Genomic DNA, 18072 nt, shown 5'->3' with positions numbered 1-18072 from the left:
TAATGATTTACAACAGTTTCTTTCCAGACACCCCGGGCTTCTGACGTGGTATGCTCGGCTTTCTCGGTCGGTCTTGCCGAAACCGTAGACATTTTCGCGGTCTGACAGTATTGCTTTATCTACAACCATTTCCCAAGTTTCAACGCAGAGGTAATGAAATACATTGCAATTCAAGTTATGCTCAAGGTTTGATAAGATTACTGCAAGGATTATCACTTCAGGTAAGGAGGATTATCATTTCAGGTTACCAAGAGGTTGGGTACAATCCGTCGTGTTACCCTCGCACTCTCGCAGATTGCAAGATAAACTCTCTTTAACACAATTCGTCCAGTAATAAAATCTTGCAAGAGCCGAGCTAAAAGCAATGAAGTGATGAACAAAGGTTATTTCATATTGCAAGAAAACACAAAGTAACGTATATTTGAACTGCGCTTCCTCCACCCCCACTAAAACAAACACAACGTAAAAAAGAAACGTATCTAAAGTTGGACAAAAATATATGTCCAAGTGAGAAATAAACCCACATTTTAGGGTTCACATCATCAGATATTTCCTCTATATACACGATTTGTGGCTAAAATTTCCCACAAACTTACAATTTACGATTCCCTCCGATTCTCTATTTGCTTCACTAGACAGAAATATAAGGATACAGGAAAGATGGTTTCAGCAAAAGCTATTACGCTTTCAGGTGCCATAGCTGCTGTGTACATAATGTGTGTCAAAGGCAACAAAGTGCAAAGGCATCTGCAATAGATGAACATATATATGTATATATCAAGAACGATTCAATTGATACCCGTCTGTGAATTGAATTTAAGCCCGTGAATTCCTAATTGTATTCACTAATGTACACTAACAAAAATGGAAGGAGATGAAACATACACAAAAACCAATTCAGTATAAAATTTTGTATACACCCAATACTTACAAAAGGTTACAAAAAGAAACGTCATCAATTTGATAGAAATCTGTGAAACCGCTCTACTCTAGCTGGCCCACCATTTGAAGCCTTTGCCTGATCACGGCAAGAATTGTTCTGCTGCAAACTTTTCATATTCCTTCTTCTAAACAAATAATCTTCAGTATCTAAAACGTACGAGACCTATCATGCACGGATAGTAGGGATGTGAACTGAAGAGCATGATTGTATAGACAAATTTCGGGTCTGATACGCAAAAATACAACAACTTACCTTGGATGAATTGCATGCTATCTTACACTCCAATCCATTACCAATTTGAAGTCCTTCCATGGCTTGGCATGTGGAAGAAAATTCATCACCACCTGCGTATTTGTGTTTATTCCTGTAGACAGTGCACATTGTTGGATATCACAACAACTCAATAGAGTAGCAGAAAGAAAACATATATATCTGTATCCTTCACCTACATACCTCTTTAAAAAAATCCCTGATTTCTCTTTTTTCTCACGAACAACTGAGAGAAAGTCATTATGCAGATAAGCTGCAAAATTAGGATCCATGGAAACTGCAGTCACCTCTGGTTTATCATGCCCATAATCCATAAGCTGAATAGACAGACGGGTTGGCACAGAAGACTGTAATAAAAATAAAATATCATATGTAGTGAGCCAAATGAATAATTATCTATTTGCTAGGAAACAAAAAGGAAAAATAAACAAGAACAAAACCAGCAAAAAAACCTACACATTTGATACGATATATGTTCTCATCATGAAGAAGAACACGGGCATTTTCATGATAAACTGCATCAACAAATCTTCCACGTTTTCTAGAATTTTCATAGGCATATAATTGAAGAAGCTTGTTGTCCATCTCATCAGCTGCAACTGCTTGGAGCTATGTAACAAAAAGATTGAAGTAAACAGAAAACAAAGAGAGGAAAGAAAGGAAATTTGAGGGAGAGACCCGAGGAAAGAAATGGGCCAAAATATGCATCATAAGCATGATACCTGTTTGACAAGTTTATAAATCAGTTTGTCCAATGTGAATAGGACATATGACTGAGTTCCAATAATAGCTCGACAATCATCCTCAAATTTTGTATTATCAGAAGAACCATCGAGTAAATTGTAAAGTGCACTCATAAACCTGCCAAAACAACATAAATAATAAAAAAAGAGGTCCAAATTAATTCCATTCAGTACTACAGATGAGATGCTGGAAAAACCAAAACTTCCACAAGAAAAATCACCTGCCATAGAGATCATTAGGGCTTGAATCGTTTGAAGCTTTCCATTTTCTTTCGCCAGAAGATGAATTTATCTTAGCAGATTGTATTCTTTCATATAATGTCTGTCAAATTAGCAATGTGAGAATATGAATCAAAACAACCATACACGAGAAAACACAGAAAATCAAGAAAATATATACCAGAAGTTCAAATTATCTTACTTGATGTAGCCTTATAAGCACATAAAAAGAATCATTTCCGTAAAAAACCCGAAAGTCATTTTCTTTATCATGTAATGCTGGAGGGACATGCTTAGCTAAAGGCTTCGCAGTCGAAAGAAAACGTTCTGAAAGTGGCAATGGTGTTCCATCACCTTCAACAACATGAGCATCTTCCATCCCTTCAGCCTCACCTTCACTCTCAGCCTTATTATCATGCTCATCATGGTCTCCATCTTCATGCTCTTCCTGAGAGCATTCCTCACCTTCACCAGAATCACTTCCAGAAACATCGCCGTTCTCAGATGCATTTTCACTGTCCTCTGATGATCTTTGAGCACTAACCTCACCCTCATCATCAGCATCAGCGTCATTTTCTCCCCCTGCTTCACCACATATTTCTTCTACATGTCTGGTTTGATACTGCCTGCTGAAAGAATTATCATTTGCTTCGTGCAAAGAATCCAAACCAGTTTCTCCATAAACTGCAAAATTGTCCTCTTCAAGATCTCCATTTGGAGATAATTCACCTTCCTCTCTTTCAATTTTAAATGGGTCAACAGATTCTTCATTGTATCTATTTTTGGTACCTTCTGGCACCACCCCATTTGCGGATACAGTCGGTCGGGCACTATCATGACCCTGCTGAATCAGTCAACAACTCATAGGTCAGCATGAATTCACAATATCTAGAGAAACGTGCATGAAATCACAGGAAAAACAAAAATCTGATGGAGAAATTCCGTTCAATGATGTTTCAAGATTCCAATAACAAAGCCTCTTAATGACAATAAGCTATGGACTGTTAAAAGGATTTAGGTGCAAAACATCAAATCTGTCAGCAGAAACTGACTTCTTGACCTGACAATTACAACTACAAGCCTGATTTTCCCTAGTGAGGGATATAAACAAAAGCATGCAAGCAGTCATTTGAAATTCTAACGTCAAACATAAAATTCCCATCTAAAGTATAGTATTGTGACAGGATAACAAATGAAAATCAAGAACAGGAAAAACTCCTCTAACTTGAGAATCATACATCACAAAGACAATGACACTGCACAGCACATACCTCTGAATGCACAATTTCGTTATTTGACCTCAACTCAGTACCACCGTCAATGATGCCATTACAAGTTCTGGAAGGGGTGGCAAGCCCTTGCAACACAAAATTGCATTTCAGAATGTCTGCCAACAATTCAAGGAAAGACAGCAAGAACTAAAAAGAAGAATAAAATGGCAACAGGTCGTCAAGTCCTTGCCTAAAGAAAAAATACATGTTTGAAAGCATTCAACAAACCTGATATGGTTTCTACATTAGTTCTCCCATTACTTTCCTCTGCACCATTGGCAAGCGAAGCATTTGAATTAACCAACCGTTCACTGCAGCCAACTTCTTTACTGACCCCTGAAGTTTTGTCACCCATAACTGGATTAGGCTGCACTTTATCATAGTGAGGAGTACAACTAAAAGTATCATTTTTACGAGTTTGATCTGCATCAAGAGAACCAACTACTTTAGGTCCATTATCTCCATTTATTACCCAAGTCTTTGAAGAACTTGATTGCTCTTGTGGAGTACTTTCATCTCCATTTCTGGAAGGTTTGGAATTTATGACTGCTGAACCACCACCAGGGCTTCCATCACTTTCCCCACTACCTTTCACAGAATGGTTCCTACTTTTGACAGCATCTTCAGTGTCCTCTGCACCCTGAGGCCTAGAAGGAACACCGAGAATGGGTTCCAAGAAGGTTGTCCAAATCTTCATTACTTTATCCAATTGTTCAGTTGTACAAACTTCTCCACAAGAATATTTGATAAGCTGATATATATCTTCATGAATGTCCGAATCAGGGTATTCAAATTTCAAATTCGGAATAATAGGTCGTCTATTTCCAGCAGCAATAGCAAGAAGCACATCATCTTCCTTGAGCTTTTTCTCACTAATTTCTTTGATCTCCGCCAATAAGGCTGTATCATACACGACAAAGAGCAACAAGCTGATAAACATGTGGTTCAATTGTATTTCCATGGAAATGAATTGAGTTTGTGCATTTTGCATTTTTCTTAATCAGAAACTTGGGGTAAAGGGCTTGAGACAGAGACAACTGCGTATTGTTCCATGTATTATAACAGAAAAGAGAGCTTATCTGTGTCTAAATATAGCAGTGGTTTGTAGCACATCTTAAGAAAATTATACCCATCATAATTTCATCAATAACCTGTACCAAGAGACCAAGTTGTAATTTACCTTTTGTACTCGAGCTCTTGGTATCCTGCTGCTTGAAATAGAAGCTACGATGATCCAGCGATTTGTGATAGTTCTTCGCATATATTTCAGCCCAAACTTTATTAAAATCGGCACGGCACCTAGCCCACTCTTCCTGTTTCTGCTTCAAGCGAGTTAAAATAACTGGCAAAGCAAGGGAAGCATTCTTTCTTAACATCTCCATCACATCAAGACCATGGTCACCGTACAAACGTTCAATGCACCTTAAATTTAGAGCTGCAAGAACACATGGGAAAGATAAGCAATCAAGGGAAAGAAAACAACCCTCCAATAGACGAACTCCCGTTGTCCCAAACAGCAGAAATGGCATTACCAATGAACTTCTAACCTGTAAAGTGCTCCTCAATACCAATTAGACTCTCTGCTTTGATGGCATTGGTGTTGATCTTCTCTAATAGTTCTTCTGCACGCTTAGTTGTCACATTCACAGACTCTAACAACATGTCCAGTTCAAACCTAATGATGAAATAAAATGTTAAAATATCACCAATTACCAAAGCTAAACTAAAAGTTGATAAATTAAAAAAAATGAATGTGTAACAGATAAATCAACTCTTGCAAACCAGTGCAGAAAGAAAAACCAGAATCGAAGCTGACAGTAATAAAAGAGCACTATGGTGATCCGTGATGAACTTAAGTTTTGGTATCAAGCACAAACATTGCATGGCTAACTAAGAAGATATAAAACTAACAAATTAAAATCAGCGCCATGAAAATTCACAGATAAAAGGAAGGGCATAAGAGTTACTGCTTCTTGTGCTTCATGTTACCTTTATATTATTAACTCGAGACAAAATCTAAACAAGCAATGGTATCAAGACTTAGGCAAGCTCTAACCTGTCATCCTCACATCGAAACAGGCTTTCCTCATACTGGTTTTTCCGCATGTGTTTAAAAGAATAATCCTCACTTCCTGAAGTTACAGATACCCAATGATTGTTCAATACTTCAGCACCAATATCTGTTCTTTGGCTTGCAGATGGTATTGAATACTACAATGTATAAACATAATCCACATAGATAAGTATGTAAGAGAATCAACATCCCAGAAAACTCTTAATGATGTTAAAATGTCGGCAAAAATTAGCATACATTCTTCGGCAGAAGTCGGTAACTGGGAGTGCAGCGTTCACAGTTTGACAGGTCAAGTTCATTAATAGCTTTTCCCACATACTTATCCTTGTTGGAAATTAAAGACATCCTGTGACCACCTGTCTCTTTGTTTCCAAGACCTTTGTCCAGTCTATCTCTCTCCCGATTTTCACGATCTTTGTCTTTAACCATATCATCCCTTTCACAATCTCTATCTCTGTCCTCTACCTTCAAAGATCGGGGAGGAAGTCCTTCAATCCACAAGGATTCTGCAATTGAGTAACCATTAGACAAAAAAATACAAACTACTGGCAAAGATCATATCAGAGCACAGCTTCTTTTGTGTAAGGTAATGGAGCATATTTTATTTCCAAAAATATGCAAACCAAAAAAACCCCAAAAGAAATTAAGCAAATGAGAAAAAGAACTGCGTAAATGTTCTATGACAAATTTATCTCATCAGAAAGCTAAGCTCTCTGCTTCCTTTAAGTTTACCAAATTCAATTCTGGCATAGAACCAACTTTGCCAGATTCAGAAAAGTAAACAGACACTGGACTGAGTAGTGTCCAAAATCTAACCATACCGAGATGGTAGGCTAAATTGGTGCGGTACTGCTTCATGTATCAAAATGCATATAACTACAACTCCGAATCTGCATATACCATTAGTTTTACTTGGGTGCTAACATTGGTCCCAAGTGAACTCTAATACTGGACTGATAGGAAATCTAAGCTAAAAATAACAAAGAAAGCAAATCATTTACTTACTTTTATTCACAACAACAGCAAGCAAGCCCTCTGCAGTACAGTACTCAATCAGATGGTGTCAATAATGCAAATCAAAAGAAAAAACTGAAAACATTCCTTGCAGACAATTACCATTCTTCTCACAGCGGGCCAAAAATTCATTAAATCCATCCATAAGATCTGGATATCTTCCAAGTAAATCACTCACCTGAGACAAGCAGATACCCAGAATTATTAGCCATATTCAAGCATCTCCTAGCATTTGCTTGGCTAAATATACTAGTCATGATAAAATGTTTTTTCCAAGAAAAAAATTGAAAATGCCAAAACTGGAAATACCGTTTAAAGCAATAAAGTAGATAGCAAAAAAAATTAAGTAAACTGAGTAAAAAGCAATGATCGCAAATAAAGTCTAACCACATGTATAGATTAGCATTAACTTCAAACTTATTATTAATGAAGTTTTGGTAACAAATAGTATAACATCAATAATATAAAACATGTTATCAATAATATAAAACCATGTCAATAATAACGAGAGCCGATGCCAGAATCAGTTGATATCTTTTTAATTCATACCAAAGATTGCAATTCTGATCTTGTGATTATTTCCCTGGTATAGAGATGAAGACATCTCAAAAATTCTTGGTAATCATCAGGATTGTGTAACTTCTCCTTCACTCTCTCACAGAAAGCAAGCTCTTGGCTAATCATACCTGTTATGTATCAGGCAAGTCAATATACCATGTATCAAAAATAAGTTACTGTATAATAAAAAACAAAGCAGAAGTGACGAAACTTCCCTCCTCGCTTTTGGAATGACAGATAGGTAATGGTCCAAAGTTCCAAAACAGGGATGGAGAGCAAAAATTAAGAGTCCGCAAAATTCAGAACTCACTTTTCAGACCACTTTTATCATCATAAGTGGATGAAGCAGGTTGCACTCCAAAGTTTTCATCGCCATCACCTTGGTGCAATTGCTCAGCCATTGAGCCTTCAGGCCTAGGACCAGATTTCCGTTTCCGTTGCATATTGAAGTCTCTATTGCCATCATGCTCAAAGTCTCTGTCATCCCTCTCACAATCTCTTCTCTCTCGGTCCTCTCTCCTATCCTTTTCCTTTTCACAGCGTCTCCATTGCTCTTTCTCTGTTTTCATCAAACCTCTGTCATTGTCTGGATCAGGACTATCGACACTAAGATCACGATCAGAATGAGAAGGCGTCGTCCTCTCTTTCTGGCAACAATGTTCATAAACAAGACATTAGCTTGCCCATAAACATGAGATTAGAAAGCCGCATGGATAACGTAAAATGAGAGGCAAAACCTTGTCAACATGCATTTGCCGCATTTCTGGCATGCCAGAGCTCCTATCTCGGAATCTACCAGATGAAATGTAATTTACAGAGCCTGCTGCTGAAGTATCAGGTAGGAAATGAGTAAACTCCAATAGCAGATCAGTGTGGTCTTCAAAGAGTGTTGCAACCTGCAAGAGAAACTCAATATTATGCCTAACTACAATATCTCCGAAACTGCAAAAACAATTTAGGAAGCAGAGATAAGTGAATGCAACTGACATACCTCGTGATAAACCTCAGTGATGGACTTGTTCTCTTTTCTATACATGTTCAAAATATCTAAAAATGATTTATAAACACGGTCATCGCCTTGGAACCTCGTCTGCAGAAAGTATAGCCGAAGATTAGAGTCATGCAAAAAGAAAAACTATCATCTTGAATTTAACATAACAAAACTTTCTACCTTAATCTTGTTCACAAAATTAATAGCTTCTTCAAATTCAACCGGCTTCTTTTGAGAAGGTTGTTCATTATCAGATGCATGAGTAATCTCATATCCCTTTGGCAAAAAGGTATTAAACCCCAAAATTAGTTCTCGATGACCTTTAAACAATTCCTTGACCCTAGCTATTACACCTGTAGTGTCAACTCTGCAATCAAACATAAACCAAATTTACAAGAATGTCGTCATAGGTTCAATAACTAAACTCCCTCATATTGTGAACAGTCCAAACCTTTGTGCCTTAAAATCTTTCATAACTTCAAGGAAGTCATCATATTTTTCTCTGTTGTCTTGAAATATTTCCTTCACTGACTTGAGATATTGCAAAGCATCGTTTGTTGTTAATTTCTGTAGTCCACCTGCAGCTGCTCCTGATCCTCCACCTCCTCCCATCATATGCGCATGACCAGACCTTCATTGCCCAACAAAAATATCAATTGATAGGCCAACAGTGAGATTCAAAAGATTCCAGTAGATCAACAACAAGCAAAATAAATATTTCAAAGAGAAAATGGAACTTCATTGAATCTCTATTCTACCAATATAGGAATTTACTTATGCACTTATAAATTCAAGAAAATAATTTTAATTTCGCCTCTTTGCTCAGTGACCCCAGGAGGATATGGAAATCCAGACAGATTTTAGCAAGTAAACCATAACAAAGCCTGATCTTTCTTCACATGTCTGTTAAAAGAACAAAACCTTCAAACCTCGACTTATACAACGATCATTAAACTGAACAGCAATTCATCCCACGAATCGTAATTAATTCACACAACTGCCCCAAAAAAGGGTCTAAAGCAAACATCGTACTATTATATAGCTTAATCTCATTATTTAAAGCACAAAGGATGATAATCAGACACAGGAAATTGACCCCTAAAAGATTGAAGTTAGCCACAGAGCAAGTGATAAGACATACGGTTCTCCGCGAGAAGACACAATAGGGCGTTTGAGTTGAGAATGAGAGCCCATGTAAACATCGTCTCTCGACCTCTTCATCGCTCCAAAGCAGAGACCTTATCTCCAGCTCTCTCTGTCTCTCTCTGTTCAACACCAAAAACAAATCATGCTCTGAACTCACAATTAAACCCAAAAATTCTACAACCAAAACCTACTCATTCAAACTGAAGCAACAAACACAAACCAGATCTACCCGAGAGAGAAGACAAAACTTGCAAAAATTATTAAAGAAATTAATACCAAAAGTTAAATAAACAAATATAGATCACCTTAAAGCAAAGAATCCTGCAAGACGACCGAAGCAATCAAGCAATTCACATTACTTGAACACAAAGCAACACGACAGGGAAATAAGGACGAAAATCGAGCAGAAAATTGAGAGAGCGAAAATTACGAAGGCAGAGAAGAAGGATCCCTCAGTACACACAAAGAGAAACCAAATCGTTTTCAATTTCTGTCTTCCAAACACAAGGAAAGAAAAACTGTATTTGAGATGATTATACGAGAATATCAACGACCTTCCAAGGAGGGAATATGATTATTAGAAAGACTGTGTGCTTCGTTTCTCTCTAGAGAAGAAGAACCAAAGAATAAAAAAAAAAAAAATTATATGTATGAACAGATTGAGATACAAATATACAATTACGATGAAAGATTTGTATTATGTTAAACAGAGAGATAATAACTTTGACCGTCGTTAGCCGGTCGCATTTAGGATATGTTACCGGCTGTAAGAAGTTAATCATCCTGTTGTGTAGAAATTAGGGCGTGGTTAAGGGATTGGTTGGTTTAAGGGGTATCTTGGACGGTGTTATTAGCGGCAATTTGGAGAACATTTTTAACAGTTAGGGGCATTTTGGGGAGTGGAATAAAGAAGGGGAGGTAATATGTCATCTCGTGATTGAAATTGCCTTTTACATGGTGTTGCTTTTAAATATTGGGGATTAGGGCAAGAACGTGGATTTTAACATTTGATGGTTTTTTCAATTGTTTGGAAGGAAAGTGGGTGGTAAATTGGATGTTCTTTTCTAGATGACGATCGTGAAATTAGGTTTAACTAAATGAGTCATAATAGTACCTTTTTTTTTATGACGAGGCATTGTCAACACAATTATTCTCGTTTTGTAAATAAAGATCGCATGGTTTTGTCTTTTAAAAATGGTGTAAATGTCTTAGATTTTGTCCATACCAATAAAATACACCATTTATTCTTCTTCAAATGATCTGGGATTAAAAGATTTTAACACTTACCCTCACTCCAATTGACTATATGGATTAGGATCCTCTCACATGTGGGGTTGGCCAGTCAATAGGATATCTGAATGACCCAACAAGTGACCTAAAATGAGTAGAGTCTTGATGCGATATCATGTCGATTTGGCCCAACCAAAATGCAATTGAGAAATTGTCTATTTTGGACACAAAGGTCTGCGCAATTTTCACCTTTAAAAAACGCCTTAAACGTGTTGGATATGAGACATGCTTATAAACTATAAACCAATTGATTTTATCCAAGCTATATGGGACTTGAGGATTCTAATTATCGACACCCTTAAGTGATTTTTACAATGGCTTACTCTTCAATTGCATTTTTAAAGTTACACTCGAGCCAATAATTTGAGTGATAAATACGGTGTGTATCACTTGGTGATCAAGTTTCGAACCCGTTCTCCATTTTAAATATATATACATTTTTTAAAGTTATACAAATAATTAAATATATCTGGCAAGTGTGAAGTGTGGTTGCAATTTGACGGTGCAAGCACGAGCAAGTGGGGATGATATGAGCTGGGCCTCACTTCATTGGCAATTTAAAAGCCCAATCTAGATTATTGCCTACAGAACCCACCCTAAATTTTGGGGGAGTCTAGACCCAATATATTCGAGGCCCAAGAAGACAAGATGATCATTTGTTTCATGACCGTATGTTGAGATGAGCATATTAGGAGAACATTCTCATTGAGAACCATGAGCAACTCATATGACACTCATATGTATGGTATCTCATAAAAGTTTCGAGTTCGAGCCTCCCTTATCCGGCTATCCCCTTCCCTTGTGTTAAAAAAAGAAGGAGGATAACATTATCTTTGAGATGAGCATATTAGGAGAACATTCTCTTTGAGAACCATGAGCAGCTCATATGACATTCATATGTATGGTATCTCATAAAGGTTTCGAGTTCGAGCCTCCCTCATCCGGCTATCCCCTTCCCTTGTGTTAAAAAAAGAAGGAGGATAACATTATCTTTTTTTATTTTATGTTTAGTGCAACAAAGACATTAATTAGTCTGTCGAAAAACCAAAACATGGACTCTATCCTAGATTCGGCCCAGGAGGTTGCACCCATGACCCACCCAATTGTCCCTGGTCAGCCCAACTGAGATCAGAAGAAAATGAGTCAAATTTGGGTTCAAATCTAAACTAAGGGCCCATGAGCTGATTCAAGTACCCATACCTTTGTTAGTTGGGAAGCTAGCTTTGGCTATACCTAATTACCGAACAAAAAACATAAAATTGTTCATCCAATTACCAAATTGTGTTTTCTTTAGTCACAATCTAAACTAAACTAAGGTTGCATGTATTATTAACATCAAATCATTGTCCAACAACAACAAGGTACTCTAATGAAATTAAATATTAATAAAGTTGATACTATTGCAACTACTCTGCCAGCACACACACAGACACAGGTTTATTTCTTGCTTTTTTAATAACATCTGTTTTATTACTGGTAACACACAGGTATTAGAAACTGACAAATTAAAAACCAGTGCTTAATTATTTATTTTTCTTAAAAAAAATTATAGTTATTAATTTTTGAATAGAAAAATAAGATGAATCCAAAAACCAGACCATGACGGATCCTGCATCTTCCATGTGGAGGATAACTAAACAAATTAACATGCACAAAGCCGTCCATACAAAAGGGTGGTCCCTTGCATATATGCATAGACAAACCCTACAAGTGCATGGCATTAATTCTTTCAATTAATAGACAATAAGACCAGCATATGCACTTCCTCCTTCTTTGATGGGGCTTTGCAGGAACACATGTTCTTGCCTATTTTTCTATCAAAATCCCTTTTAACGAAAAAATTGATAACTCTCTCAAAAAAACCTGGGCTTAAGGAGGCGAGTTTAGACTAATACCATGCAGGTTCATGATTAGCCTTAATTTGCCATTATCTCCGATACTACTTGTTGAGAAGATATGGCGATTAAGCTAGCTAGAGAGTGACCATGCACACCTATAAGAGCGGGTGAGCTCATTTATAACTTTGACACTCATGTAAAACTCAAAACTTGGAAATACATTAGATTATTATTATATATTAGCCCAATATTGTATATTCATCCCTAGCTCTTCATCCTTGTACGTACTTAAATGATATATGAATGTATGCCAAAAAATTCTTCTATTTAACTAGCTGGCATGGGGTTTTATATAGGTACACGAAACTTGCAGGGATTTTTGAGTTTTCTTCACAATATATAAAAACTTGATAAATTATCCAAAACACTATTATCAATACTCGGTGAATCATGACTGAAAATAAAAAAAAGTTTTGATGGGGGGTTCATGCTCTACCATGTGAAGTCACAATCAAAAATTTCACAAACCAAGAAAGTTGTGTTTATTTTTGTGCCCTCTATGTATCTAGCAATATTAATTGAATGCATAGGATCCAAGACATGGACGGGTTTTATGAGAACAAGAAGGACAATTAATTGAAGTGGAAATCTCACTGTACCATCCACGTCAAGCCCCTCACACTGTACAGGGTACGTAGTCAAACCAAATCCAAATGGATTGGAGTTTGGACCAAACAACAAATGTCAAGTGGCATGCATATATAAGGGAATGTTTTTGTATGTCTAATAAACAAACAGATTCCCCATGCTGAGACTCATAACGGTCCCCCCTTTCTACTAGTAACACTTTGTCCATACGACTTAAATTTGTCTTCCTAAATTCGGTGGCAACTCATATTAATTTGAGCACAGAAAAAACATTTGTCTCTAGTTTGAAAGTTGGACATATTTATATTTTGTACTTCACATCTTCCTACCTATGGCAATATCGGACAAAACATTTAGCCTCATCGTCACTTGATAGCTCGTCCAACACCACCAAATTTAACACTGAAGAAATTTGTGGCCCCGCCCACGCCCACTTGAATATGGTGCTACAATACTACTAGCTAGTCTCTCTCTTGGCTTAATTTGTTGCTTCAAACTCTGAGGCTCTAGCATGTGATTATGTCGCCTTTTCAGAGGGATTGGTGGCATTGATATTTCAAGAAATTCGATGGTTTTGGTCCTCCTCAGTCCCCTCCATGTGATCGCCTAGCAATCCAAGGAGTAGGAGAAGAGGACTGCCAGACTGATGGGATCTGCTTCTCAGTCAAGCAACACATTAATGTATAAATCTTTGGCCCTTGTCTACCCTACTCTGTTGCCCTTATCCTTATCATAACTCAATTAATATTCCTGTACTGACGCTATGGCCATTTTATTTGTCTGATGAGGACATCAAATTCTGGGTTCGATTTCTCGAATAGTGAGTGCCCATAACCTATTTGGGCATACGTTGAATTTACCATGGAGGAATATTAGCTCTCAGGTGGACAAAGCACGCATGTTAGAACAAAGACTCGATGCATGACCCCCTATCCATGTCCGCTTGTTAGGCCTGTTTTACGTCGCAAACTTTACTAGTTCCTATGGCAGTTGCTCTCCCTCCCAACATTTAAAAACCCGTTATCCATACCTTCTCAACTAACGAACTTCCACTTTCTCCTTCTCTGCCGCGCCAAATCACTTCACTTCTCCTGTTCTCCACACTCAATAATGTCTCTCCACACGAAACCCTCAAAAACTTCTCCTCCACCTCCTTCAATTCCCGACCTCAGGCATCGCGTCCTCACCTCCCTCAACAAGCTCTCCGACCGCGACACTCTCTCCTTGGCCTCTTTAGAGCTTGAGTCAATTGCGCGCACTCTCTGTCCCGACTCCTTCTCTCCCTTCCTCAACTGTCTTCACACCATCGATTCCTCCTCCAGGTCTTCCGTCCGTACGCAATGCGTCAATCTCCTCACTGTAATGATAACTTCTCATGGAAATTCACTATCCCCTCACCTTCCTAAGATCGTCTCCACCGTCCAGAGACGGTTAAGGGACTCCGATTCTGCTGTGCGATCTGCTTGCGTTGATGCCTGCACTGCGATGTCGGCTCAGATCACTTCGTCGCCGTTCTCGGTCATTTCGAAGCCTTTGATCGAGTCGCTTGTGGTCGAACAGGAAGTGAACTCGCAGGTCGGTGCAGCGATGTGCTTGGCTGCTGCGATTGAGGGGGCGCCGGAGCTGGAGCCGGAGCAGCTGAGGAAGTTGTTGCCGAGGTTGGGGAAATTGATGAGGAGTCAGGGGTTTAAGGCGAAGGCGGCGGTGTTGGGGGTTATAAGGTGTGTTGTTGGAGTTGGAGGAGCGAAGAGTAAGGGGACGTTGGATGCATTGGTGCCGTGTGTGGTGGAGTTTTTGAGCAGCGAGGATTGGGCCACGAGGAAGGCCGCTGCGGAGGCGTTGGGGAAGGTGGCGGTGGCAGAAAGGGAATTGGCGAAGCAGTACAAGGCGGCGTGTATGAATGCTCTGGAGAGTAGAAGGTTTGATAAGGTATGATTTCCCAATTTTAAAGTTGTGAAATTTGATGAATCATTAATGGATTGTAGCAGAGTGCTCTGTCCTTCGAGATTGCGTTCTACTGCGTTGTCCTGAAGAAAATGCAGCATTTTGTGACTTTTGGGTTTAATTTTTTTTTTCCCTGGTTTTCTCCTTATAAGGATCTTTGCTTTTTGGAAGCTTGATCTGACTGGATCTGGTTTACCAGGTAAAAGTTGTACGGGAGAGCATGAATCGCACGTTGGAATTGTGGAAGGAGATTCCTGGTATTGATGAGCAGCAGAAGGGTTTGCTTCCATCTCAATCCAGATCTTCTTCTTCTTCTGACTCGTTTGTGACCACTGCCAAGAAAAGTAGTCCTCCATTGAGTACTAGCAGAAGTTCAAGTTCAAACACACAAGCAATTCATAAGCTGAATCATAAGAAAACCTCTGAATGGAAAATTGGAATTGCTGGACCCCATTCACCATCTTCAACAGCAGCTTGTGAGGACAATTTCAAAAGGTGTGAATACAGAAATCTGGAGCCCGTAGACAGTGGGAACAATGAAAATTCTACCACAGAAACGAAACAATTTCTCTTTAGCAAGATCCGTGATGACAAAATGCATAAATTTGTTGGTTTGAGATCCGGGTCTCGGGTGGTTCCCTTTAATGATAATCATTGTTCAGATGTTGTAGTCAGCAATGGTATGGATGAAGTTTACTCGAACCAAAAAGATGCTGAGGATCTCTCTTTGATCCGCGAACAGCTCGTTCAGATTGAAAACCAGCAATCCAGTCTATTGGATCTTCTTCAGGTATGCTACTGAAGCTTGACGTTGTCTTTTTCTCTGTTAATAAATGATATGGCCTAATTCTAGCACCATAAGGTTCTAGTTTCTTTCTATTGTTGGTCAATGAAAGCTTCTGAAGAATGAACTTTGTGTAAAAAAAAAAAGAGGATAAACACAACAGTTAATTCAGTCCTTCTAGATAAAGGTAAAAATTCAACTAATCAACTAAACCACCTGGCAAGATTAACAAAATTAACATAACAATGAAATCTTTTTTAACTTTGCAAAATAACAAGCAAGAATGTATAGAGGATTACTGATCAAGTAGGTATGCCAAGTTCTTGATAATTTTGTTTGCAATCTTCAATGTACTCTGGCCTTTTTCCTCCCCCATCTCTTCTTCTTTATCTTTGAATTCTTCTTTGGTATAATGATGTTGACAGTAAGCTCCATTAGCTTCAAATGCCTTCACAAGGTTGAAGAACAGCTTATCCTTGCTAATCTGGTTTTTATATATCAAAAGAATTGTATGTGCGCGTTTTCGAAAATACCCAGAAATAAAATCTTGAAAATCCATTAATGGACACCTAAGCGTCCAAATCATGGCCTCACAAGATAATAAGAAAACCTCATTCTTGCTCTTCAAGTACCGAGAATCACTTAGAAGATAACAAGGTCTGTCATCCAAAATCCTATCTTGAATTGAAACTAGTACCTGTAGAAGCCCAAATTTTCCTGGAATCCATGATCTCAATGCGATCTTCCCATCAGGGTTGAAACCGAGAATTCCTCGATAAGAGATATCGGGAGGGGAAGTTGGATAATTGTGAGGAATATATATGTCAAAGAAGAATAAGCCGTGACAGAATGGAGTAGCTTCGAGACCTATTATGGCTGCTCTCAGGAGATCAATTCGAGACTTGTAAGTTCTAACATAGATTGAACTTGGTAGGTTTTTTTTCAGCCCATCCCATTCTAGCTTTATCTTTTCTGGATCAATGCGCTTGAATGATCTTCTACTGAGGAAGCGATGATCATTCGGTAGAGATTGAAGCACTGCGAAGTTCTTGAAGTTTCTAAATTTCTTGTCTACTATGTCTTCTATCTCCTCAATCTCTCCGAAAGTAGGATTTTTGTCTTCAAGACAATTTTCTTCATAATCAACATCCATGGCGATCATGTTGTTTATGAAGAAGTTAAAGAGTATTTAGGTAAGAAATGTAGTGGAGGCAATGGACTAGAATTCATACTCCCATTAGTCATCTGGTTCAATGGGACACTTTGAATCAATTTATCTTTTATATTTATTGAACGATTTTCTCTCAATCTTGTGTTGATTTATCTATTGAGCAGCTATGTGGATAATATCTATAAAAGAAAATTATATATATATATATATTTTTTTTTATAATTTTTTGTAAAAAATTGATATATACTGATAAGCAAGTGAAACTAATTATCTTTTATATTCATCGATCTTGCCTTGAGAAACACCAATGTTTGCAATCCTCCCATTGTTATGACTGTTAATAAGAAGTAAAAAAAATGTGTACTGACCTCTGTCTTCCTATTGATACTTGAATATAGAGATTCATTGGGAGTTCGCAGAGTGGGATAAATTCTCTTGAGACTCGTGTTCATGGCCTGGAGAAGGCATTGGATGAAATATCATATGACTTGGCGGTATCAAATGGAAGAATTCCCAACCCTGATTCTTCAGACAATACCTGTTGCAAGCTTCCCGGTGCAGAATTCTTGAGTCCCAAGTTCTGGAGGACGGAAGGTCGATACTCTACTTCTAGATACATGTCTTCTGGCAGCATGAGTAAAGAAGCCAACGCTGAAATATACAAGCTGGATGGCCAAAGTTTTCCACGCAGAAGTAGGGGAGGATTTATCATGAACCCATTGGCAGATTTTCGCAGCAACTCCATTGGAAATTCAGCTCCCCATCCAAATTTTATATCTAGAGGAAATGCTGAGATACCACAAGTTCTAGGTATCCATGGGCTTGATTGATGGAGATTCATCACTTACTTGTACAACACTATAGAACCCAAGCAGAAGGTAATTGCACATCTTATCTACACTTGTTTTGTATTGTGCTGTAGTGCAATCTGCCTATATCTCATCTTTCAAAAAGCTTGAAAACTGATAGATAATACTCTCTCTGTGTTTTCATTATATATGATACAAATTTTGCATTCACAATTAACACTCAACTTTTTCCATACCTCTTGAATCTCTCAAACCCAGCAGTAATGTCCATCTTATGTAAATCAAACATGATTCGTTCCAGATACATCTGTACTTAACATAAATTTCACTCATTTAAATAGAGGAATAGGATCAGTGAT

At 38.0% G+C, this 18072-nt stretch overlaps 2 protein-coding genes across 8 annotated transcripts; one reads left to right on the top strand and one right to left on the bottom strand.

The window, feature by feature from the left end:
* Positions 1 to 748: 748 nt before the first annotated feature.
* Positions 749 to 9897, bottom strand: LOC120007430 (paired amphipathic helix protein Sin3-like 4). 7 transcript variants are annotated; one of them, XM_038857651.1, is made up of 23 exons: positions 9784 to 9897; positions 9225 to 9348; positions 8535 to 8714; positions 8264 to 8450; positions 8084 to 8182; positions 7830 to 7988; positions 7403 to 7739; positions 7084 to 7220; positions 6637 to 6712; positions 6526 to 6555; positions 5758 to 6026; positions 5503 to 5657; positions 4994 to 5121; positions 4627 to 4881; positions 3675 to 4346; positions 3447 to 3562; positions 2378 to 3019; positions 2178 to 2278; positions 1936 to 2074; positions 1670 to 1822; positions 1397 to 1560; positions 1196 to 1307; positions 749 to 1105 (listed from the first exon to the last, which is right to left on the bottom strand). In XM_038857651.1, the coding sequence occupies exons 2-23, from the start codon at positions 9302 to 9304 to the stop codon at positions 956 to 958; spliced, it is 4341 nt and encodes a 1446-aa protein (XP_038713579.1). In that variant the 5' UTR covers positions 9305 to 9348; positions 9784 to 9897; the 3' UTR covers positions 749 to 955. The 7 variants fall into 7 exon arrangements, with proteins under 7 accessions (XP_038713579.1, XP_038713577.1, XP_038713580.1 ...); XM_038857649.1 differs by having other exon boundaries at positions 9535 to 9863; XM_038857652.1 differs by having other exon boundaries at positions 2378 to 3016; positions 9535 to 9863.
* Positions 9898 to 13900: 4003 nt separating this feature from the next.
* Positions 13901 to 17910, top strand: LOC120007215 (TORTIFOLIA1-like protein 4). Its single transcript, XM_038857424.1, has 3 exons — positions 13901 to 14934; positions 15149 to 15739; positions 17303 to 17910. Exons 1-3 carry the CDS (start codon positions 14116 to 14118, stop codon positions 17732 to 17734), a joined length of 1842 nt encoding a protein of 613 aa, XP_038713352.1. The 5' UTR covers positions 13901 to 14115; the 3' UTR covers positions 17735 to 17910.
* The last annotated feature ends 162 nt before the right edge of the window (positions 17911 to 18072 follow it).

The sequence above is a fragment of the Tripterygium wilfordii genome, chromosome 10, assembly GCF_013401445.1.
Source record: "Tripterygium wilfordii isolate XIE 37 chromosome 10, ASM1340144v1, whole genome shotgun sequence".
NCBI classification, from domain to species: domain Eukaryota; kingdom Viridiplantae; phylum Streptophyta; class Magnoliopsida; order Celastrales; family Celastraceae; genus Tripterygium; species Tripterygium wilfordii.
Note: the sequence above shows the minus strand (reverse complement) of the source record. Positions and strands in the feature narration are given on the sequence as shown.